This window comes from Trachinotus anak, unplaced genomic scaffold (genome assembly GCF_046630095.1).
Source record: "Trachinotus anak isolate AG129_WGS33_773 ecotype Australia unplaced genomic scaffold, CSIRO_AGI_Tana_v1 ptg000034l, whole genome shotgun sequence".
NCBI classification, from domain to species: Eukaryota; Metazoa; Chordata; class Actinopteri; order Carangiformes; family Carangidae; genus Trachinotus; species Trachinotus anak.
In genome coordinates this window covers 4,506,358-4,532,163 of record NW_027273885.1, presented here as the reverse complement: position 1 = coordinate 4,532,163, position 25,806 = coordinate 4,506,358, and the positions used below count along the sequence as shown (strand labels likewise).

The 25,806-nt window shown below is 45.0% G+C and overlaps 1 protein-coding gene across 3 annotated transcripts in view; it reads right to left on the bottom strand.

The window, feature by feature from the left end:
- The window catches only part of epha4l (eph receptor A4, like), a 53,374-nt gene extending 33,480 nt beyond the window's left edge, over positions 1-19,894 (bottom strand). For 2 of the 3 annotated variants that reach the window (XM_071471598.1, XM_071471597.1), the window contains exons 1-3: positions 19,666-19,894; positions 17,916-17,983; positions 14,717-15,380 (exon numbers count right to left, since the gene is read on the bottom strand). In XM_071471598.1, the coding sequence (XP_071327699.1) occupies positions 14,717-15,380; positions 17,916-17,983; positions 19,666-19,762 (829 nt within the window). In that variant the 5' untranslated portion in view covers positions 19,763-19,894. The remainder of the gene's footprint in view (positions 1-14,716; positions 15,381-17,915; positions 17,984-19,665) is intronic. The other variant, XM_071471596.1, reaches the window with a different exon arrangement.
- Positions 19,895-25,806: the final 5,912 nt, after the last annotated feature.

Genomic DNA, 25,806 nt, shown 5'->3' with positions numbered 1-25,806 from the left:
CTGAGGGCAAGGAGAGTCTCTCCTTCTCCTGCACCTTGAGGAGCCAGAGATCTCTATTCAACCTGCCTTTCTGCTATATCCCTCTGCCTTTGTGTCTCTTCTATCTCTTTTTTTTCTCTTTTTCTCCCAGTGGAAAGCAGTCCGTTGCTCAGGTAAGACTCCTGCTAGAAAGGATTGTTATTCCAGCAGTGCTTTGTTTACCCTCTGGCTGCGGTTCCAAGCTGGGATTTTAAAAAAAAACACTTGGATGTATATATGCTGTCTATTCTCCCACAGACAAGCATATAGATAATAAAACACATCAGTACACCTGAGCCACAGGCATATTAGCAGGGATAACTAGCTGCTGACCGTTAGCATCTGTCACTGGAACAGCAGGAGAGTGGAGCAGGTTAACTCATTAATTCCGTCACTGGGGGTTATTAATTACCTCCGGCCCTGACGGAGACACACAGCCACACGGCCAGCGAAAGCCATCAGCGTGATGGATGAGGGACACACGGCCACCGAAACTGATCACCATGATTGATGACATACACTCGTCACACATCTTGACCTTGACCCGGCAGGGCGGGAAAAAAGGTCCCATACTGGTGGTACAATCCTTTGAAATGCAAAACCAAAAAAAGTCCAGGTTGACATCCGCACCGGTGTTAATGAAGGCTAGAACAAAAGCCAGAGAGGCTAACAATGTTAATAACACACAGGCTAACCTTGCTGACAATCACCGCAGCTTTGCTCACAGTGGCCAGAGCCAGGGAGTGCTAGAGTTGCCAGCAGTTTGTCTGTCAAGCACCGGATGATTTATAACTGTATTTTTAGCAGCTCCAATCCATCAAGCAGGAGCCACCCAGGACGCTGTCCTAATTAAAATCTCCGTAACAGCAGCAGTCAAAGAACCAGATGAGCAAAGCATGTTGTAGAAATTACAACAAACACAGACCCCAAAAGCAAAAAATTGTGATTTTTAACAACATTTAAGCTTCCTTTTTGTCATTCTGAACCAAATTCCACACCACAGTGCAACCTGAGATGTGCAAAATTGCACTTTTTTACATGTTCATAACTGATGTGTCTACATATAGCATGAGAGTGTATAAAAACTTTAACAGTAATGTTAATGTACAGGGCAAACAAACTATTTCCTGCTCCAACATAGAGCCATTTTTTGTTAAGAGTGCACCGTGGTGCCACCTGTATTGGTACTGTTTGGACTGCATAACTGCAAAAAAATGAAATATTGTTCTGAAGACTTCCTGAGGACCAGGGACTCTGCGTTCTTATTGACACGTAGGCCTCAACTTCCTCCCTAATTCCTCCAGCCTGGCCTTAAGAAGGAATATTAGCACAATGGGCATATCGCAAAAATCTTAAGTATTCCACCCAGCCACTTCAGAATGGACAAAGACCACTCCTTAAAAATGAGACACAGGGTACTGACATAAAAAGAGTCCTGAGGGCAAAGTGCACAGAAAAAAAGACATCAAACTGGATTCAGACGGTGCAGAGAGATGGACAGAACAGGGAGGGGTACAGGCAGCAAACAGAGCCATCTTTGTTTTGTGGACCTGTTTGATTTGGCTACATTGGGTGGAGGCCGCTCAGATTCCACTTTTGCACCCATGCCAGATCTGTAAAGGTGGCACCACCCAAAGCCGGGCACAGCGCCAACCCAATGAGGACCTTTTGTGACCTAAGATTCACACAGCAGGTGGGTAATGGACTTTAATTCAAGGCAAACAAGACAGAGATATATACACAAACAGAGGCTTACAAACCTGCGCACACCTGCACACACTCAGGTATTCACACAAAGCCCTTCAAAGGCCCTCTGGACTACACAGGTGCACGCTGCAATACCATGCATGCAAACACACTCAAAGACATGCACGCATCCACCGAACAGGCTTTGTGTGAGCACGGGGACAGGAGCACAGCAGGGACGATGGGAGGTAAACAAACTCGGTCATTGCCAATTTCCCCAAAGTCTCAAGAGACTCAAATCTCATGTTGGACATATGTGTGTGTGTCTGTATATGTGAGTGTTAGCAGGCAGTGTATCTAGCATGCTTTCCTGACATTGTTTACAATGAAAAGAGCCGCATTTCAATTGAATCATGAAAAAAAAAGGAGGCAGGGAGGTGGATGGGAGTATGCTAATGCTGTTGTGTGAGGGGACACTCACTTGGGCACACACCGCTAAACAATTGGGAGAACTAAACCATTCTAACCCACAGTGAGTCAAGGAGAATGGGGCAGGAAAAGGGAGGATGTGTGAGGGCACACACAAACACACACTAAGAATAGGTGAAGAGGAAGAGGAAGCGATAGGGAGGTAGTCTCAACGGGGCCTCATGCAATTCTGTAAACAAGTGTAAACCACGTGTCATGCTGTAGCACAAATACATAACAAATCACTGCAATCCAGCACAATGCAACACTCAAAATGTACACTATTGTTAACTTATTACAGGTTAATTACACTTTTAATCATTCTTGACATGCATATGTTGTGTGGGATTTGTTTTTTGCTAAATATACTGTATCTTTAAGGTCCCATATTGTAGATATATAAAGGTAAATGTCCACATGTTTTTTGATTATAAAGCAGGTCTAGGTTCTATATTAATACTGTGAAAGTATCAAAGCCTCAGTCCACAGAGAAATGCACACAGCCTGTATTCAGAAACTGAGCCTTAAAACCAGCCGTCAGGACTTCTGTAACTTTGTGATGTCACAACATAGCAATCACCGCCCTCTACCATGCCCTAAGCCCTGCCCACCCGGACCCACAATCCAACCTTACAGGATTTGAGATATTTGAGAGTCTTTTTATAGATAGAATGAGATAGTCTTTTATACAAATATATTTTCACGTGGATATTATATACTTACTTATTTACTACTTGTATACTTGTATGCTGTCCAGGTTTTTTAGCTGCATCACATGGTAGAATATTTTAAGGTTCTTTGAGTAAAATGAAAACATAAAGCAGATCCACATATTATATTACTGATATGACAAAGTTGTTGTCAGAAATGTGAATATCTCCAATTCATAATTTTATAATAATTTCCTACAGCCCAAGCTGATGCCACTGAATTGCTTCTTTTCCCTGAACAAACACAAAAACTAAAAATATTCTGTTTACTTGCTAAAATTTTTGGATTCTCACAGTTGAGAGACTGAAACTGGAGAATATTTTACATAGACAAAAGACAAACAATGAATGGGTTAACAATCTATATTTCCATATATATATAATTAATTATTTCAGCTTTAATCAAGATTATCAGAGCTACCAACTGAACAATTCCTACAACTTTATTTTCATATTCTTTTACACAGAAGTGCCTGTATTTCTACTCTCATGCTGACTTGTGTAATTAAATTCTAACATTAGTTAAACATTAATATGATTTGAGCTGATTATCAGTTTTAGCATTTCCATTATTGCTGATCTGCTTTCCACAGGTGTGTGACCTCAGGTGACCACGTTTGTACTGAAAAAGAGTCTGACATCATGACCACAGAGACGTATCACATTCACCTTAGAGCCAGAATAAACCTTTACCTCTGTATCATGTAGCCAGATAAATATGGAAACGACAATAGGAAACCAGCCCTGTGCAGTTGGGGATTTTCAAAAGACAAACAATCCAAATATCTAAATATAATTAGATCTATTATTGGATATGATCAAATATGATGACATAATGATGAACTCACCAAAAAAAAAAAGAGTGAGTCTAGGTGGCTGAAGTAAATCAGATTAAACACACATGTGACATATGGTACACTCATCTGTCAACACTTAAGTGTGCATAAACACACATACAAAACTTTAATCGTCTGGCCGTCTGTGGTCTCAGGAGCAAGTTTAACATCAACCATGTCAGTTTCTCAGAAGCGGCCGTGGTGAGTTATGAGGAGGGGCTGGAAAGAGTCGACTTACGGTTGAAAAGGAAGGTATTTTTAGGTTGTTTGTTTAGGTAATCTACTTGTAGCTCCCAGACGACAGCCTGTCTGGGGCCTCAAAACACCTTCCATTGTGCGTGTGTGTGTGCGCGAGGGTGTGTGTCCCTGAGAAAATCGTACACACCATTGTGTCTCTGCATTGTGTGTGTGTGTGTGTGTGTGTGTGTGTGTGTGTGTGTGTGTGTGTGTGTGGGCGCTCTGGCAGGGTACATAAAAACTTTCCTGGGTCACTAGCTCTTCAACAGCTCATGTCAGCCCAATGACGGTCTGCTGGTCTCCACTCTGGCTGTCACTGCTTTAACCTTTGACCTCTGCTGGTGTCACTCAGGCCTCCCTCACTCCAGACCACTTTCCCCTTCTCCTTCCCTCTCTCTCTCTCTCTCTCTCTCTCTCTCTCTCTCTCTGAAAACAGGATCAAGGTCGACACCGTCGTGGAAGTGATACTCCCTCCGACTCGAAACTGTGTCAGCTCCTTTTTGCATGATGTATGAGTGTTTTCCTAAGTTAGTAGCACGTACGTGGGTCTGCAGACTTTGTTGCAGAGTGTACACGTTGCCCTCCTCCCTAACCTCAGGCTAGTTGAACCTGGCCTTGCAGGAGGTGAGGGGGGTACGGGGTGTGTAACAGGACTCCGGGGTTAATGGCTGCTGCTTAGACAGGGTTACCCTGCTAATGTGTAACGTTTTAGCCTTTAGCTTTGATGTGAGGACAGACACACAGGCACGGTGATGACGGGAAGAAGCAAACAAAAGAGGCGTGTGATTCAAAAGTGTGTGGGCTCCACTGGTTACTCGAGTTTCTGCATTATGTTTTGTGTCTCTTGGACTCCCCAGCTTCTTTCACTTAGGTATGTGTATTACTCTCTTCTCGTCCTCTCTGTTATCTCGCCTTATCTTTATGGGTTCTTTCACCACTTAAGTTGATGCTCCACACTTGGCAGCTTTGTCAGTGATCTGCACAGTACCAGTGCTCTGCAGAGCTGCCAAAAATGTGTTCATGATCTCTTTTATTCTCTTGCTACACATTGTTGCCAATATTGTACTTTTACACACCAAACACACACAAAGGACCTATGTCGCACCAACATGTGTTTCTTTAGCCATTTACAGGTCCAATATTTTACACTTTTCCAGTGTCGAGATTGAAGTGTTGATATCTGTAAGAAGATACATTTGTAGTTTTAAAGCTCCAAAAACCATCTCAGTGTAGTTTTACATCTCCTCTCTCAGGCTTCTCTCTGGAGCTCTAGAAACAACAGGTCAGTCAGCCAATCAGAAGAGAGGATCTGAGTCTCTCTTAAAGACCATCTCATTCTATCTATAGAAAGAGTATCTCAAATCCTGTAAGGTTGGATTGTGGCTCCAGGTGGGCGGGGCTTAGGCTGAGAGTGGTCACTGCTTTGTTGTGACATCACAAAGTTCAAAGTCCGGACAGCTCGTTTTAAGGCTCAGTGTCTGAATACAAGCTGTGTGCATTTCTCTGTGGACTGAGGCTTTGATACTTTCACAGTATTAATATAGAACCTAGACCTGCTTTATAATCAAAAAAGACGTATAATTCTTACTTTATATAATAATGGACATTTAAATTGCTTAACAGCTACATTCAGTAGGTCACCCATTAATCTGGACAATCATGGTAACAGAAACAGTTTTTCAGAGGGACTAATTCTTCAGCAAGGGAGGTGAACCTGCACGCAGGTAGTGATATTGACAGTAATATCAACTGCAGCTGCTGGAGGTCATGACACAACCACACTGGGCTTGTTCAAAGAGCGATCACCGTCTGTACCCATAACCCCCCTCTGCACCTTTCACATCTCCAGCCGTTTATCAGGGCCACTAGACAGGAGTCAATTCATCTTTCTCTCTCCTTTACTCCGCACATACGCTCTCCCTCTGTCACACACATCCACGCCTCTGTTTCCTCCAACTCACTTCTTCTTCTGTCTATCTCCATCCCATCTGTCTTTCTCTGTTTTCTCTCTCCTCCTCTTTCTTCTTCCCCTCAGATTCCTCCGGTCTGTGCTGCGAGCCTTCAAGGGATGGCGTTTTTTGTTGTTTTTTTTCCTCCCTCCTCTTGCAGCAGTATGTGTCTGCTCACTGTGGATCAGGAAGGATCAAGGTTTCTAATCCCAAAGACGTGCCCTAGCATGGACACACCTCTGCTTTTGGCTTGAGATCTGCAGCTTTGGATTCCCCCCCTAGGGCTGCGAGACCTCCACATCCCCAAATTACATTTCAGCTCTCCTACAGAGAGGTTACACCCCGCGGTGTATTTGATACATGTGTAGTTTGTATGTCGGCGCACATACGCATGTAGTCACAGCAAGAGGTCAGCCACCTGATCTCAGAGTTGTGGGTTGAATCCTGAGAGAAGTGTCAAGTGATTCCCAATGTACAAACTCATTCATTCCAGAGTTTTCTTTTAAAGGAATAGTTTGAGAAATAGAAATGATTATAGAAATAGTGAGATCGATATCACTCTCATATCTCTACTCCTAATATGAACCTACAACTGTCAGCCAATTAGCTTAGCTTAGCATAAAGGCTGGAAATGGGAGAACAGCTATGGTTTATGTGCCAGACTATTTCTGGACCTGGAACGTGTTATAATATATTAACATAACACAAACATCTTGATAATTGTAAGACACAATAGATTTATAGAATGTCTAAAATTTCATCTACTACATTACCCATGAGCCTCAGCCACTGTTGCTACAGAGAAGAAGCCAAATATGGAACATTTCACTTAGGAACAAAATCTGCGCCGCGTTTGCAGAATTCACTCAAAATTCATTCATTCAAAATTGACCCAGAAACTGAAAGTGAACAAAGTTAAACAGCTGAATGTATTTGCAGGTTTCTACCAACAATAAATCACACATAAACCTTTAAGCTCCATGATCAAATGGATTTCACCCAAATGCACCTTGGAACTAATACTTGACTTCTCTCCCCATGTTTTTATGTGCACAGGCTTGTGCTTTCAACTGTTTATCATCAAACCAGCTATTTTCTGATGCTATGGTGCATCTTTTGTAGTGATGATGCTCCAAACTCTATACTATCCTATACTTTACATCCTGGACCCTGGGTGCAATAAATACTTCTTCCTACTTTTCAGGTCCATCGCACTGACAGATATCATCCACAAAACTAACAACCTGCATATATTTCTCATTCTTCTTCCATGCAGTTCACACAAGTGTGTGTGTGTGTGTGTGTGTGTGTGTGTGTGTGTGTGTGTGTGTGTGTGTGTGTGTGTGTGTGTGTGCACGCTTTCCAGGGAGAATGAACCAGTGAGCCATTTCCTCCACCACCATGATTAGAAAAGGAGGATCTCAGCTCATTAAAATGGACACTGCGTCCAGTCTCAGGGCCAATCAGATTACAGAGCAGCCCTTTATTGCGAGGCCTTTTTGTCATAACCTCTTACTGATTGCAACGGAGTAGCCTTTGATTTGGCCACTGAGCTCCGCGCCCCCTGGAGAAAACGGATGATGACAAAAGCGAAGAAAAGACCACCTACTATCGGCCCCCGGCAGGATGGAGGGAGCTTAGGATAGAAATCAGCGGGAGAAAGAAGAGAGGGAGAGATAAAAACATTTTCAAGGTGTTTGCAATCAGCCTCCCATTGTCTGACAGCGAGGGAGAGTTGGCCGTCCATCTGGAAAGCTGCTGGGATGCTTTGTCTCCGGGCTCAGATCGCGCAGCGCGATTGGAACGTTAATGGAAGTTTATGATACAACATGCGATATGCCTGCCGCGACAGATGCACAGAATAAATATAGGACAGATAATGGTTCAGACGCACACACACCGTCAGTCCGTCCACACACACACACACACACAAACACAACCAGTCCTTGCGATCAGTAACACATTGCCCCAGATCAAAGGGATTTCCATGCGATGGTGAACCGATGGATGAAGTGTAGAAAGAGCACTGTTGCCAGACTGGAACTAAATCTCTTTCCACTTCACTTCCCCCCATGTTTTTTGTCTCTCTTTCTCTCTCTTCCTCCCTCCCTGCCTCCTCATCTCCATCTCCTCCACTCTCCTTGGCAAGAGAGGTCTCTTCTGCCTCTCTCGCGGCACAAAGAAGGTGGCAGAGGCCCTCTTTCTCTTTCATAACCTCTCTCTCCCTCTGAAACAGTCCACCCATGCCCACTTGATCGCTGTCCACTTCTCTCTCCCCTATCCGCCTTTCTCTGCCTATACATCCGTCCATCTCTCTTTACAAACCCTGCCTCTTCTCTCCAGTCTGTCAGCTGAGGGAGAAACGGGGGGGTGGGGGTTTGAAGGAAGAGGGGGAAGAAAAATCTAAAGTGAGCGAAAGAGAAAGAGAGGGGCAAAGGAGCAAGAGGGAGAGTGTGCAGGAGTGCAGGAGAAAATGGAGGGGGAGAAGAAGGGAAACAGCCGGAGGAATGGGGGAACGGCAGGGACGGATAGAGGGAGAGGGAGGAGGGGGTGGGGGGGGTGAAAGGACTGCAGGGTTGTGTTGGTAGAGAGCTGGGGTATTGATTCAGGGCCTTTTGACATGCTAATTTGCTTGCTGACTGCTTTAATCGCTCCCTCTTCCCATCGCAGGCTTCAAAGAGAGGATGCTTTTCAAAAAGATGAGGGAGAGAGGAGAGCAGAGGAGAGGAGGGGAGAGAAGAGGAGAGGAGACAGAAATGTTATCATCCTTTTGACACTTCCACAACAGTTCCCGATGCCAGCTGACAACCATGTTAGCTGCAATGTAAGAACATCCATCCATCCAATTGTGATTTTGAATTTTTAGGAGGAACTGCAGAACCAAGTGTTTCTTTTAAAAGCTAAATATGTCGACTTCTTTTTACTCGGTTTTCATAGGACAGCAACAGTGTATGAGATAATGTATTTTCTGTATGTGTGTGTTTTTTTTTTTTAACCAGACATGCACCACGGGAGTCTGCAAGTCTGAAACTGTGGAAAACAGAACAGAAAATTTACCTGATATAAAATATTTACTTTTTTCCTCCGAGATGTTCCTGGAGCTGTCTCGCCACTCTCCATCCCCTCACCCTCCCACCCCCCGGCTCTTCCACTGTGTATCACACTGCAGAACAACGTCCATCAACTGCAAACTCTAAAATTTAATAAGTTGAGTAAGCAGACTGGCATCTTTGGTGCATGGTTCATTTTGGGGTTTTTTCCCCAGTGTGGGGGGGGCACAGCTTGATTTTAATTCCCATTTTTAAAAAATTAAACAAGCTTTTATTCAGCTATTTAAATGACATCTGTTGCTGTTTAATTCCACACGAAACTGGTGAAATGATCTCACCCCAGTGACAGTTTTACACCGGTAAAAAAAAGGGAAACAAAATAAAAGCATATCTGCTTTACACAGAATATGTTACAGCTTTGTCTCATTATCTAGTATCGAAATCTAATTTTCCACAAAACATTTGAGGCTGCCATAACTCAACTTATTTCAAATGCAGTTTGGCATGCATCTGGCACCTTCTTCAAAACCAGTGTCAGCTCCTTTAAACGAGGCAAAATAAAGCACATCGCCCCAGTGAAAACCTGATTTTCATTGGAAAAAATGAGCTTTTAAAACCCAACAGGTGATAAATGACTTAAAGATGGCTATTCATGGCAGCATGTTCCTGCACTCCGTGGTGGAGCTGCCGCTGTGGGAGCACTACAGCCATCAACCCGGGTCATGCTCGATCACCGGCGGCTTCCTGCCCTGAGCAGGGCACCGCGAGCAGAAAGACAGAGAGGTGATGAGTGTCGAGGACTGAAAAGGGAACAAACACTGAGGCAGGACAGCAGCCCAAGCAGGAAAAGCATTTCAGCACCTCAGTTAATGACGGCTGAATTACCACCAGCAGCCCCCCCCCCGCTTCCCCTCCTCCCTCCTCCTGCCTCTATCCAGTCAAGGGAAGTGTTGAGAGGCCTTTTTTTCATCATTTGAGGAGCTAAACAAGAACAGAGTATAAAAAAATGTTTTAAGTAATTATTTCAGTAGGAAGGGGAGGGTAGCGGAGGATTGCTCATGAGACATTTTGTCCTTCCTCTCTGTGTCTGTTGTTCTTTCCTGCTCTCCGTTGGTAATAGATTCCTCGTCTCTATTCAGCAGCACAAAATGAGCTTCTCTGGTGGCAGGCAGAGTGATGAGTACATTCACCTCTATTCTGCTCTGCTCAGCTCCAAGTGTGTGTCTGTGTACCTTGTGTGTGTGTGTGTGTGTGCATCACTGTACATATTTATGAATGTGTCTCTGCACTTGTGTCTATTACTTAACATGTGCGTGACTGGACTTTTGTGTTAGTTTGTGTAAGTACGAGTGTGCATGTGTGGCAACATGTATGAGTGCACATTCATTTTTGGCTCCCGTCGACGTCCTTCTCTCTGCATGTGTCTGGATCTTTATTATTCAGGTTTGCGTGCACACTCACACCTATAGTTTCTGTGTGCGCACAAACACACGTCTACATGTGTGTTTGTGGGAACAGTAACGGGTGATGATGTTCTGTGTGCAGCCTCCCTCCCAGCAGTGGAGGTAATCTCATTATTCAGCCCACTTCCTGCCGCTGCCACCAGAGACAGGCTGACGAACACTAACCACCTTAACGGCAGGAGCAGAGGGAAGGAGGGAAAAAAATAAGAGAGGAGGATAAAAGGGGAAAGAGTACGAACAGGAGAAAATTGCTAACAGAAACTCACCAGCAAAAATGGAGGGAGATAAAAGGAAAAAGAGACACAGGAAAAGAGAAGAAAGCTCATAAAAAGAGCCGTTAGAGCAACAGGAAATTTGAAGAGACAGGCAACACGGACTGAAAAAACAAACTAGCACTCGAGCCAGCTAAGAAGAAGATGCAAATACTTCATTTGTGTGCATGGAGAAGAGAGTGAGGGAGGAGAGAAGAAGAGTGAGGGACCGAGTCTGTGTATTTAAAGTCACCGGGGACCGGCGGGCTAAATAGAATTACGTGGTGAATTTAGAACGATGCTCCCAAGCGCATATTTAACACTGTCAACAGAGGGAGAGAGAGAATGGGAGACCTAGATACACACACACACACACACACACACACACACACACAATGAGTGGAGCACGGGAGAAAAACTTCATCCATAAAACCTCTTAATCTAATACCAATAAGAGTTTCCAGCTTTGCAGAGACTGCTGGGAATAGAGCAGGAGGGTGGGGGGGTCTCAGGTGAGAAAATGCTCTGATCACACACTGACAGCACAACTGGGTCCTAAGCCGTCATCCAAACACACACTCACACACACACACACACACACACACACACACACACACACTCAAATAAACAGGTTTTGAGGGAATAGTGGTGAAAATGAAGGTTAAATTGAGGGAAGTTAAAATTTTCTGATAGATTTGCTGTTTAGATAAATAGAAAATTTAAATGTGCAAAATTCAATTGGATATTTGGTTAAATTCTAAATATAAATGTTAGAGGACTCAGTTATATTCACTGTTAACATAATTCTTTTTTTAAGCTAATTATAGCAACCATTAAGGTGTGTGTGTGTGTGTGTGTGTGTGTGTGGTGTGTGATGATGGATCACAGCTCAGCCATGAAGTAGCATTCTGCAGTGTCAAAAGCCTACGTCACCTTCACGCCTCAGTCCAGTCATATCCTCAACAAACACACACGCCAACAAATACAACAGCACAGACATAGAAACACACACACACAACTTCAAATTTTCCTGAAAACACACATCATTGCTCTACAGAGGAAAACTTCTGCCAGAGCACACATCGTTCAGAACTTTTTGAACGATGCAAAAAAAAGAAAGAAAGTGTCGAGGTAATTATCATTTCCCCATAATGAGATTCGTTGTTCTCTCTAATCTCTCACTCCCATCAACACCCCTCCAACAGTAGGAACCCCCTCACCAGATGAGGAGCGAGGGGACATCCTGACCCCCACCCTTCTTGTGAGGGGGAGGTGGTTAACAGGGAAAGGGATCCCAAATGCAAACAGTCAGAGTCCCGTCTCCTTAGATCAGGGGGCCCCCTTAGCCCTCAGTGCCCTGTTTGCCCCTCTCGCCTTGGCCCAGAGTATATACCCCGGCCACCCTTGGCCCACCTCGAGCATAGACAGACATACACGCACCCCCGCCGCAGCTGTCAAAACCCTGACATCTTAATCAATCCTGAATCCACGACCCTGTCAGACGCAGCAGTAAGATGGATGCAGAAGGGGGTGACCCCTGACCTCTGCCAGGGGTGGAGAATACAACTCCTACATGCCCCATCAGCCCCCAAGCCCCCCCCAAAAAACATCACCAGCCTCAGTCGGCTCCGCTGCAGCCCCAAACAATGATGGAGGAGAGCCCATTCATCCTTGGCTGGGAACCAGGGGCCAGGGTGGCCTTATAACCCTGCACGTACACAACACAAGCAAAGACACACAAGCATGCGAACACACACCCTCTTGCATCCACACAATTTGGCTTATGTGCACCATAGAAATCCTCTAAAAAGAAAGGTATGAAACCAAATCAAACAATGCAGAGTGAGCATATGCTGACACAACTTTTTAATATATCAAAAACAATATATTTACACACAAACCTAACCTAATGACTCCTTGAAATCCAACCTCTCTCCCCCCAAAACCAGCTCCTATCTAAGTCTCTTGGTCAACATGAAGCCCCTCTCCCATGGAGCCTGTCACACTGAGGAATATTAACCAGCTCATCAGTGCACTTGAAGAGTGACAGTGGCCAGCACCTTTTAACCCCTGAGTCACTGGAGCTCACCCATGCCAACGCCTTGGGCTGCAAGGCAGCGTCTAATCCAATGCACGTTACCCAGCAGTCTAACTGGAAGTGAAATGTTAAACATCTTCGGCAGTGTAACTGGAGCTCAAAGTGAACAGAGTGGATGTATTGGCACCATAAACTTAAACAAAGCAAAGCAGATGCAGTGATATGTGAACTAAATGGATGTATTGGCTTGAGAAGCAATACTGCCAGCTCACAGGCTGGCAGATACTACGAGGCTGCATTAGTCATGTAAAATCAAGGGCTCCAAATCCTTTATTGCCTTCTTTGGAGGGTAACAACTATTTATCTGAACTGGAATTAAAGGAAAGATAAGGAGGCTACTTCAGTGTTGTGGCCAAATTGAAATTATGATATGCAGTATGAGATCAGGGTTGAAATGAGAGGTTATTATAGTAAACTGCATGATAGAAAGCCAGTCCAGGGGAGATTTACCTAAAGTCTGTAACTAACTACCTTCTGGTCTCCTTCACTCAACCCTCCATTTTCCTCTGTGTTTCTTTGAAGCCGACCCTGGGGACAGAAACCTGGCCGCAGCCATCTGAGCCCAGCAACAGGGAAGATGGGCGACGTTCCAAGTGAATTCTTACGGCTCAAATTATACTTTTTTGGAACAAACACACACACAAGTAGACACACAAACCCATCTGTGACCACTTGTACCCCTTTTCCTCCCCCACCCCCAAGTAGCCAGTGGTACCCTTAAATCACCAGACCTGTTTGTCATGCAATTAGTCCCCCAAGATAAAGCCCCCCTTGTAAATTAGGAGAGGTGTATTGGTCCATCCCCCTGTTAATCACCCGTGCCCAGCCCCTGACCCCTCACTGCAGTGGCCCACTGCTTTTTTGTGTGTGAAGGTGGTGGGTGGAGGGTGGTGTGCACCAATAAACCATCGTGGCAGAATTAGCATCCACTCATCTGGCCAGCTGACAACTGTGCCTTGGCTTGGCAAAATGCTGCATGTGATCCACAAAACAGCTGCTGAATACTACTGGATGCTTCCCACAATACAGTGCTGCACACCATAAACTACAATTTACTGTGCGCAATGAAACAACCAAGTAAAATTATGGGAGAGTCTATCAAAAATGCCAATCATCGAAAGAGCCCAAGCTTGAAACCTCTTCAAGCAGAAATTTGGAGGGATCTATTGGCTGATTTTGTGGCCATTTCTAGGCTATGTATTGAATTCTCCAACATACTGAAGCCTTTATCATGCTCCTGATTTAAAAAACACGTGGAAGGAGGTACTCTGCACTGACCTTAAAACCTCATCAAACAGTCTGGTATAGGATCAAAATGAGATGACACTAGAATAATCATCCACAAAGGGCTATTACCCCCTACCAAACAGCAGTATTTCAACTCCATCTTCCAGCTGTGTACCTCCACTCCTTTCATACCTGCTTGGAATGATAAACTCTTTCTCCCCCCTTCCCTTCCTCTAAAACTGCCTATCTCTTTTTCCCAGCTTCAGGCTCCATTGGGAGTAAGAGAAAGAGCAGGTGGGGGTGAAAGACACAGCGGTAGTGCAAACCAGTTGGAGCTCTACCCTCCCCTCCCGGTGTCACCAATTCTCCTGGGATGCACCCCATTGCACAACACCTCCCTGTGGGCTCGCTAATTACACCATTTACAGTCATCATTGCTTCTATCACCCAACCAGACACTGGAAAGGAGACCGTAGAGAGTGGGAGAGTGAGGAGAAAAAAAAAATACCAGACAGAGTATGAGGTAGGTGAATCGAGGGAGGGAGGGAAGGGAAGGACAAAGAGAATGAAACAGGCATAAAGAAAAAGGGAGGAATGGGAGAATTGAAAAAGAGGTAGGATACAGTACAGACAGACAGTGTCAGAAAAGAGAGAGTAGTCTATAAATAGCTAAAGGGGCAACAAACGGACAAAAAAAACGCAAGACAAATACTCCTTCTTTACCTTGGCATTCTGCATTGCGTTCCTCATATCCAGGGTTGCACAGGCAGTTCCCAATGGGCACCAACCACTCTCCATCAGCCCCACAGTACATCTTAGGAACCTCCTTCTCCTCTGAATTATCCACGCATGAGCCACGAACTTCCACAAGTGAGGAGGTATCGGCTCCAGTGATGGTATCAGGAAACTGGGCCAAGTTGCGAACTGCCAAAGGACATTTCTTGTAGAAGACCCTGACAGACACAAGTGCAATGCACGCTCCGACATCCTGGAAGGCCAAATAGAAGCCCTTGCGGGTCAAGGCGCCCACATCTCGCACCTCCGTGTTCAGCTTCATGATGCGATCTCCGATGTCCACCTGTGTGAAGCTCTCGTCTGCAGCTATGGTGTCAATCTTGCCGAACTGGTTCTCACGGATGTAGCGCTCTTTGTCATTGTTGGACTCGTAGTAGTAAAGATTGAAGGTTTCCTTGCAGGTTCCCATGACCCCTGGGAGGCTGTTGCAGTCTCGGAGGGTGAACTTGATCTCGATGTAGACACGCTGGGCACCGCCACGGGGGATCCAGTCAGTGCGGAGCCAGTTGTTCTGGTTTGGCTCCATGACGTTACACACCTGGTACGTCCGAATGGGAATGTTCTTCTCATCCATAATACTCACTTCCTCCCACTGGGGAAAGGCCACAACATTAAAATGTTACAAGGATATTCTTAAACCTAAGAAACCACACTTAATTAAAATCAAATTAGATTATTAAAACAAAAGGAACATGCAATAAAAGAGCTGCAGCAGTATTGCTAAAGGTTAAGAACATCCAAAAAAATATCAGACGTAAATGGCCCCCTAATTAAAATTGAGTACTTAAATATCACACATGACTGAGAGCCAGTCTATGCCAAGAATGAGAGATACTGTGCAAAAGAGCATCCGAGACAGATTAGTCAATATTTGAGTCTCAGCAGAGCAATTAATTGATGGCTAAACTTAATGCATATTTTATGAATGACACCTAATAGACTTGTTAGGTCCTAATATAGAATCATAAAGATATTAATATTCATGGCTTCTCCTCAACTGCGAGAAAGGAAATTTGTAATTAGTTCTCTGCCTCGGTAATGCCTGCACTTCAATTACTTGGGGAGTGGTATACAAAATCCTCTTCTCTCTCTCACAGACACACACACACACACACACACACACACACACACACACACACACTGAGAGACCTGGAGGGCTCAGGGTATCAGGGGAAGAGAAAAAGGAAAGAAGAAGAAAAAAACAGGAGGTTGTATGAAGGCAAAAAAAAGAAAAGGTCTCTGAATCAATGCTAATGATCTAATCTGATCCTGCTTTACATCTGTATATATGATGGGGACTGGGAGACAGCACAAAATGTTCACCGCTGTTGTTAGAATGAACTCATAGGAGGGAGACGCTGACGTGGGGTGCATGGATTACATTATCCAGCACGGCCTGGCTTATTTTTGCCGAGAGGGAATGTTTGTTTTACTTATGATAAAGTTCCCCTTCTCCACTGAGCACTGTTGAGCAAATACAAGCTTGTCTTAAGAGGCTCAAAGCGGTGTGTTCCCTTAAGTTTTTCATCGTGTGTTTTAAATAGAGTCTTTGACTGAGCTGGGCTGTAAACAAGAGCAGACAGGCTTTTGGCTGCCCTACCTTCACCCATTTAGAAAACTGTACAAAAAATAATAATAATGGGGCAGTGGAAGATATGGCTTTATGCTGCCAGATTTGATTTGACGCCTTATCATAAACAATCTGGTTTAAAGCTTTATTTCCCCGGAGGAGGGTGGGATAATGCTAAACATAGCTGCGGCTGTATGATTTGAGAAAATGTCTATCATTCCCTGCTTTACCATTCCACTCTGCTCTCTTCCTTTAACCCCTTCTTTTGTTGTGGAAATCAAGCAGCGTAGATAAGGCCGCACCTTTCCTTGATAGCAGGGGAGAGGAAGAATAAGGCCAATTGGTCGTAATGAGGGGGTGAATGCAGGCTTGACGGGGCTGGCAGAACCTTGTCAATCACTTGTTTGTGATAAAATGACCAAGAAAAGCTTGTCGGCAGAGCTTGCAACATTAGCACCAGGTGGAACTCTGCTCCCCTGGGTTCATATTCATTTGTTGCTTATTTGTTATTAATCTTCATAAAACATTAAAAGGGCTTGCTTGTGTGCACTACATTTCTGTAAGTAGAACAAATGGAGGTCTGACTGCTGGCTCACTGTTGCTTATTATGAACAATGATTAATTTAGGTCACCACTGACCTCTGAAGGTATGGCATTCAAATACATTTCAGGCCATGTCTATGTGATAGAATTTAGCCTTGATTAAAGACATAGCATGTTCGTCACCTTTCCCTAACAAGGTAAAGCCCGGGGCACATCAGGGCCACCATGGGCCCAACTGCGGGCCCTATTCTTTCTCCACTCAGAGCCACTGTAGATATCCCAATTAGACTGAGAGATCACGCATTTGGTCGACCCTGTTCCCAATTGCTTAAAGCCCGACCCAGTCGTCCTGCGGCAAGAGCTGAACCCCACTGCACTTTCCCCCTTATTCATCCATTCCAGAGGACCCTCTCTCAGCTGCCAAGTTCCTCTCTCTCCCCCCTCCCTCTCTCTCTCACCCTCTCTTCGACTCAATGGTGGAAAGGGATATAAAGTTTCTCCACAAAGACCGATTCAATCCACCGTCTATTCAGGAAATCTGACGCCCGCTGCAGTATCGGCCCCTGCATCTGACCATTACAGAGTGGTTAGAGAGAAGGGGAGCGAGGAGAAAGGGGAGAATGGGCTGAGGAGGGGTGCCTATAGACCCAATGGTTCTCAAAGTGAATTCCGGGGACCCCATGGGGCCCTGGAGGGTGATCCAGAGGGTCTCTGCACACAACAAAATGGCAAATTCTGATTTATCCATATTTAAATGTAAGAAACTAGAAATTAGGCCGTGCCTTGATCTCACCCTGAGCCTAATATCCCTACAGTGCAGACAGCTGCACAATAAATCACAGACAAAGATATTCCCATAAAGGGCTCACCAGGACAAAATCTTATCAAAGAAGGCTGTGTATCTATTTGGCGGTCCACTCCACAGCTCCTGCCAATAATGGATATTATCTCTCCATTTTTGCTCAATAGGGGATCATGCGTCCTAACAAGGGGACACTTCTTTGCCGTACTTACCCCTCCTTCTGTCGGGTTGGCGACCCATCCCAGCTCCCCCTGCACAGATCTGGAGTCCAATAACGTGACTGGAAAACAAGAATGGGAGAGGTGAGCATGCAGGCTCAGTCCGTCCACACAACAATCAGCGGTGGCAAGTATAATCCACTGAGGTCTCACACACCGAGGAGGAAAAATGGGCTGCTGTTTTTTTAAAGGCTTAATTAAAATGCAAATGATTGTTAAAGCGATTTATTAAGTATAAAAAAATACCCTCCTGATGAATGTCAGTGCACACAGAGAGAGTAAAAAGTGGAGGCCCAGTGTTTTGTTGTGTGTAAATCCCTGCTGGGCTTCGCGGCGTCGTTTCCATTGATTTTCGTTAAGAAAAAGATTTTCTACAAAAGACAAATGCATTTCCCAAGTGTCTTTAAAATAATGATTTCCCACTGCGCTCAGCAGCAGCAGCAGCAGCAGCTTTAAGCGTGTTAGATGCGATCGGGGTCGGATAGGGAGCCGTGTGCATTTAAAAAGCCTCTGACTGACGGACAAGCTGCCTTTCACAGTAAAAGTAAAACGTAGATCAAACATTTCGATTGAATGAAATGACAACGACACATCTATATTTATTAGGTCTGTTCTGAATTCGATGTCGGTAAAAAGCTCAATCAACTGCTCATCTCAAATCGATAGCTTAATAAGCCTGTTATGTCATCCCACTGTTTACATTGGGTTTAATAGGTACAATATAGACTGATCCAATTTCAATGTGAAATCTTAGTTGTAGTTTTTTTTTTTTTTTAATAAACACACTCCGTGATGCATCGTTGTGTACTTGTGTCTCCCAGCTTGTTCTGCCGAGCAGGACAGAGACACAACAGGCAGTTCTGCAGAGGACACACTTCACGCATCGCATCAGGTCCTTTCAGATCAAGTCTTTCATTTATTTGTGCTTGCAGGAGAAAACAGGCTGTGATCTGAGCTGGGCCCAACATTTTGAAACTGGATACACTGCGCCCTGGGACCCCGATCAGGCAACTCCGGTCCTGAAAGCTTCCGAGAGCTGCTTTTTGTCGGGCGCACCGTGTCCGCTCGGTTTAACCATCCTGCAGTTCAGTGTTTGGTCGCATTTCAGTAAACGTAATCTTTACGATTTAATAATCCCAAGAATTTTATTCTTTAATTCTGGGTGTATCTAACGCACCACAGCACAATAAACTTCTAGGATTTATCTTCCTTTCGGTCCCTACAATCATCTCCACCGAAACGCAGTGTGACAGCAGGAGCGATCAGTGTGCGCGGCTCTGAAACTGAGAAATAAAGAGCTGCCTGCTCAGTCGGATGTGTCTGACTCGTAAATCCGCTTCATTTCTGTGCTACAGGTCCGTTTGGATCGATGCAGTGCCACATTAAACTGCTTCTCGAGCAGAGACTGGCTTGACCTTTTCTCTACACGGAGAGATCAGTACGCATCGGGGCTACAAGTCTCCCCGCTCCAAGCAGCCTCTCGGGCAGCTGGCACGATCCGAGCCCCCGGGACCCGATGCGGGGTTTGGAAACAGCTTCTCGATCCAGCTTCGTTCACATAAAACCTGCTAAAGTCGCTGCGTAAAAGGTGACCCTCCGTGTGGCCCAGCATGAAACTCATCGCGGCTCCACGCACTCGCAACTAGGGGCCACGGAGTGAAGCTCCGCGGCGCAAACACGCACACACGGAGCTGGGGGATGAAGTCAGAAGTCCGCGGCAGTTCTTTTCTCCCGATAACCTTACCTTCATTTGGGGGGTATATCCGTGCCGGCGAAACAAGTGTAGATATCCCAAAAACAAGAAAGGTGGCCGTGAACAAAATCCCTGCCATGAGTGCCATTTGTGTCGTTGTTCCGTTTTTCTCTCCTCTTTTTCTTTCGTTGCTCTTATCCCGGGTCCTGCACACACTCTCTCTCTCTCGCTCCCTCTCTCTCCCTCTCTCTCTCTTTCCCAGTGGAATATGGGTTTGAAGCGCACAGAAGGGAGAGGGACGCACCGAGCGCACCACAGCCAGGAGGCGGGTCTAGGCTGTGCGCTCTGACGCGGACCCCGTCAATCCATATAGGAAACAGCGAAGAGGGGGAGAAAAGAAAGAGGGAGGGGGGAAATAATCATTAACTACCCCCCCCATGTACAGCCCTAACAACTCACCCTTTTACTTACTAGTGGACACCACTGTCAGAGACGCGGTGAGGAGGTGACTGTGTGAGGTGGCGTTTCTCCACATTTTTCCTCGCAGGTACAAAAGCGATGTAAAACTCACTGAGTCTCAGTCACAGATCGACACAACAAGAATTAACAAGAATTAACAACAAGAATTAACTGCGGGTGGAAATGTCCTGTTAGTCAACAGTGACAACGAATGGGAAGTGTGTGTGTGTGTGTGTGTGTGTGTGTGTGTGTGTGTGTGTGTGTGTGTGTGTGTGTGTGTGTCTCATAAAGACCACTGTGCTTAGTACAGGACGTCTGCTTCAATCACTGTTTTATTTCACTTAAAAACAAACACGGGCCTTGTTTCTCAACCATATATCTACATGCATAAAATGCAAGGCGCCAGTTTTCGTCCTCTGTGTTCCTCAGCAGTCACACTGTGCTGATCCTGCATGTAGTCTGGCTCCAGTCAAGCGCAGCGTTGTCCAAGGTGAGCCGCATCGGACCAAGGTCGCCACCTAGCGGACACATTGACGCCTGTTCCGCCTCCAGAATTGGATTAAAGAACAAGCATGAGCATGACCTCCCTAACATTACATGGTATTGCACTTTGTGAAATTGACAATGCTGTTTTGTGATCGGTGGCGGGCTTGTATTGGATTAGTCACTTGCTACTATTCTAATATTATCAAGGCTTTATGGGTATTTATGATGAATCTGCACACGGCTCCGTCTATAGTGCAGAGCAGAGGAGACCTGCTGCTCTGGGAGCTCCGAAGGTGAATGATGCACAGGAATTGATGTTGCTCCTGCAGTTTCTCTTCAAACAAAGGCTGCATTGTTCTTCTTTGAGAAGAGCCAGCTGTGTCCAGGTTTTGGGCCTTTGCCCCTGGTGCTCTCATTCTTTTATGTCCTCCTACACAGGTCTTCAGTTGCACCCATGAGAGGTGCCCATCACAGTGGCCGGCAGGCAACCTTTCAATGATCTGCAGAGTTGATTGTCACTCTGTGGGCAGGTTCGGGCATTGTGCATTCATTGAGTAAATATAGGCCTCCACATCCACAACCAGCACTTTTATAATATTGTGTCTCCTTTAGAATGGAATGCGGCCTTTTACAGATTACAGACACAGTGATTCAGCTGGAAAACATCCACCATGTTGAAGTGTCCTTGGGTAGTTGGATCCTTATCAGCTGTAGGACTGCTGATCCTTTCTGAGGGTGCAAAGCCAAAACAGAGTTCCATCACAAGAATCAGAAAAATGTCTCAATATTGTTATGTGAAATCTGCTCCCCTTAAACGAAGCTACATGCCATTTTTTATTTGGCTGAGAAGCGCTTTGTGAATGCGAGACAGTTACTAGAAGTTTTCCTCGCTCTCAGCAGGTGTCTGAATTCATTTTTCTCTCATCTCGTTACGGCGTCAAACATACATGAATGTGTCTTTGTGTGGAAATATAGACTGTAGCCTCTAGCATCCGCGTTTGGCAGATCCTAAGTGCTCCAATTCCCATGCCTTTTTGTAGTTGTCACACCAACCTCAGGCTTCTGAGACTTGGAAACAATAAATTTATTTCTGCCCATACAAGGAAACATCTAGGAGTTCTCTCACAGGGGTGATCTCACTCACTGCAAATAGACCTGCCTTTGTCTCAAACGCTTCAACAGACAGAATGTGGCCTTGTTTGAGATGCCTCTCTGAGAAAGACAGAGTATAGTGTTTTTATGTATATCTGGTCTGAGAGGGCAACAGTTGAGTCCTGGTCTTTGATTGCTCAAGAATGAGGCTGATTTGGAGGAGATGAAGAGGTGTGTGTAGGTTCATGAGGGTCTCCTGGGATGCAATCCTGTGCCATTGCAGGGTTATAGTCTGTCCTGCAAAGCATCTGCTACTCTACTAAAAATTGGCCAATTTACCTACAAACATCCCCAGATGAAAGGCACTTTCCCCTGACGACAAGCCTGGCAACCTTAAAAAAAAGCCAGAGGGGACCTGGAGGGACGCTTTTGATCTTTTTCGACCAATGTCGGCAAAGTTTTGTGGACCGATGGCGGTTGGGACAGGGTGCGAGTGGGTGGGGTTGTGTCTCTCGTCTTTTTAATTTGTGTCACGGTGTTTTTGATTGATTACACTCCCATCATTTCCTTTATCTTCCTGTCAGACCCGTAGCTTTTTTCTTCAAGGGGGGGGGGGGGGGGGGGGGGGGGGGGGGGGGTGGAGCATCCCACCCTCCCCCCAATTCCCTCCCTCTACCAGCCCACTCCGTTTTCTCCAGATGGCATCCGCTGCCCACACATCTGCATTGTGTGCCAATCATGCACACGACTCCAAACCAAGACACACACACACACACACACACACAAGCTCGCTCAAACTTGCGTTATAGACCGATTTGCTGATATATTGCTAAATATCTGGCCAATATCAGTTAAATACTGGATATGAGTCAGTCAAGGTGTCAGTCTTTGAAAGGCTTTTTTCAAAACCTTTTCCATCTCAACAAGAAAATACTCTGCAGTAATATTTTTTTCTTCTTGTGACTCTGTGTGTACACTGGAGGTGGGAATCATGTCATGTCATGCTGGGCTGCAGCAGGTAGAGGAAAATCACATCCACCGCTATCAGTTCTCCTGCACAGCACCAGGATAGACTAGTTATCACAGTTAACCATCATGGTGACTGGTCAGTAATACTAATGTGTTAGTATTTGTGGTCATACCTGCTTTGAAAACCAGACTTGCCAAACAAAAGAGTTATATTCACATCCATACACCCTGTGTCCTCACTGAGAAACAGTGACAACGAGATGTTTAAAACCCAGAGAAGAGGAGATGACGTGTCCTTCTTCTCCCGAGGGAGAGTTTTCACACTTCATAGTGAACCGCCAACAGGAATAATTCAGTGCTGTCCGGGAGGGTTGCAGAAGGCTGATGAAGGTGGAGATCAGAGGAGAGAGAGGATCATCTATGTACATCCACATTTTTTATGACTGATGTAATTTTACTTGTGGGATTGTTACTGTTTTTGCATGATATTAACCATAGACAGGTTAACCACACCTGCCATCACAGAGCCTGTCAGCCTATTCATATGTACTGGAAATGGGTGTGGTATCAAATTTTTTAAACAAGGCCTGACAAAGATCCAATTCCAATCAAAATAGATATTTTTGTGGTTCAGAGTTTGCACCTACATGTAATATGTGTAACAGCATGCATAATCATGATGAGCACAGTGCTCTTCATGAACGAAACATCAAGCCACTGTAACTTTATACCAAAGATCATCTTTTCAATTCAGTATCTGCAGAGATGTGAGCAGGTCGTCAGGCGATTTGACCTTCTCATAGTGTAAACATAGAGTATGTTCTATCTTTTGCTGAGAAATCTTTAGTGGGCTATGTGAGCCAATCAGAGCGGAGTCTTTTCTTACAGCCAGTGATAGCTTTTGTCTCCTGGGACAACTGCCCACCATCAAAACTGCTTCAGACAAACCCAACACACAACAACATTGCTCAATCATTCACATCACCTCAGGAAGTGCACCACACATTTAATGTCAACAAAGCAAAAACCTCCAGCCCCCCTCCCTGCTTGTCATCTCCCACCTCTGTGACTACAATTTGGACCATTGTTTCAACTAAAGCCCTTAAAGTCCCCCCTGCTGGCCCGTGACCCTCCAGGCTACAGGCTCTGCCCACCGCCTTCGGACGCCCAGCCTCACGCAGTGTTCACCGGGCCCGCAGTCAGGAAGACAGTCCCCGGAGGTCAGAGTGAGTGGGAGTCAGAGGAGACCGGAGCAGAAAGGGAAGAGCAGATCAAAGGAGCAGCAGGAGAGCAGCAGGAGAGCCGCTCTGAACCAGAATGTCAGAGATGAGATAAAATCCACTGGGCTGGAAAGATTGTTCACACAAACACACAGATACACACACATGCACACAAGTTATATATAGACAATTGTTTTGTGTTATTCCAACATGGAGGGACTTGCCAGTAATTATCTAATTTCTCCTGAGGCCATTTTTCTGTCACGTACATTGATACTGCCAGCTCATTTCAAGTCCACATATGATAATGTGAGTCGCTGATGATTCCAAACCTGTAAATCTGTCATCAGGACATTATCTAAATTAGTTAATTAATTGCATTCCTCTCTACATCTTTTATTGTCTCTTCTTCAGAACATATCCTGTATCTATTTCCAGCATTTATTTCTACAGTCTCTCCACTATTTCGCAGTTGCAGCACTCATAATGCCTGTCCACTGTTTACTCTTTATCTGCTCGGGACAGCCTTTGGAAGTGTTTACGAAACACAACGTCTGTCTCGTATCATGTCTGTGTTTATCTTCCAAACCACTGCTTGACCAGTCACTTTTCCTTTTCCTTCTCTGTTTACATTTACATTTAAATGTAGAGCATTTGGCGGAGGCTGTCATCCCTGCTCAGTATTCATGATTAAGACAACACTATCAGTTCAACTGGAAGTAAACATTTGGTGGCAATCAGGTGTACTGTTCTCCTTGTACTCGTTTGTACATCAGAGATTTAAAAAAAAAAAAGTAAGTCCAACTTTTCTTCCCATAACATTTGTAAACAAACTGATTTGGATAGATAGGACTATCTAGGCCTGCAATTGACCGTTCGCTGAGCCTTACTTTAACTACAGCTATCAAGCTTTCCGTTTGCACACAACACACATACAGTTTAGAGATGACATTTTTTTTAAACTGTGACTTTTAGATTTCACACCGAAACAAAAGCCGACAAACATTGATTTTCATGACTGATACGACAACTGTCGCCGTTAGCTTTAATTAGCTGTAGCTAGCTAGTGTATGTTAATGTTCAGCGAGGTGCTTGCAGACTTTCTCTGGTTGACTTTTGAATGTTTCCAGCTGATTTATTTCAAAACACAAAACTTGTTGAAGGGTTGTAAACAGGGCCACGTATCATTTAACTTTAAATTCTCATACATTAGCAACACGGCTCCCACACAGTGGCTGTCGTAGTGCTGAACATGTATATGAACTGAAATCCCACACAATATTAATGATACACCCCTTGCCTTTGGAAGTAATGCTAGCTTTTTACTGGAGGTACCTAGTAAGCTAGTTAGGCAGACATGCTAACGTTTGTAGCTTATATTACAGCAGATAAAAACACATCACCACATTTTTGCTCCTGACAGTAACCTCCACACTTTTATATAAAGTATTATTCTTATGAGAGCCTTATGAACACTAATTGTGGCATGTGGAGAAACTCAAAGCTCGACAGGCCTGCCGTGCCTTTTTACAGAAGCTAAACTATGACTGGACAATCATGAATCACTCTGAACTGGTGCAGAGCTTTTACACAATGACAGTGAAAATCAACTAAATACATATGAAAAAGATCACTCATTCTTCTACATTGCTGTGTTAACTCTGCAACCCTCCACAAGCTCTCCACCATGCAGCCTCCCTGCCCATGTCCCCCGCCACGTCGCTGGCTGTTATCTGACCTATTAGTGCCCCTGCCACCCAGCTCTTTACCCCCTGACGGGAGCGCGTCAGTCAATAAGCATCACGGCAGGTCCGGCAGTCGAGCCCAGCAGGCGCAAGCTTTCTCTGTGGTTGTGGAAAAGCAACCGAGCGGCAAGAGACCCTTTGTGTCATTTCAGAATTACCTGAGGGTTTTCAAAGAGGACCGCTGTTGTGTGTACCCTGTTGTTTACCACCCTTCTTTTTCC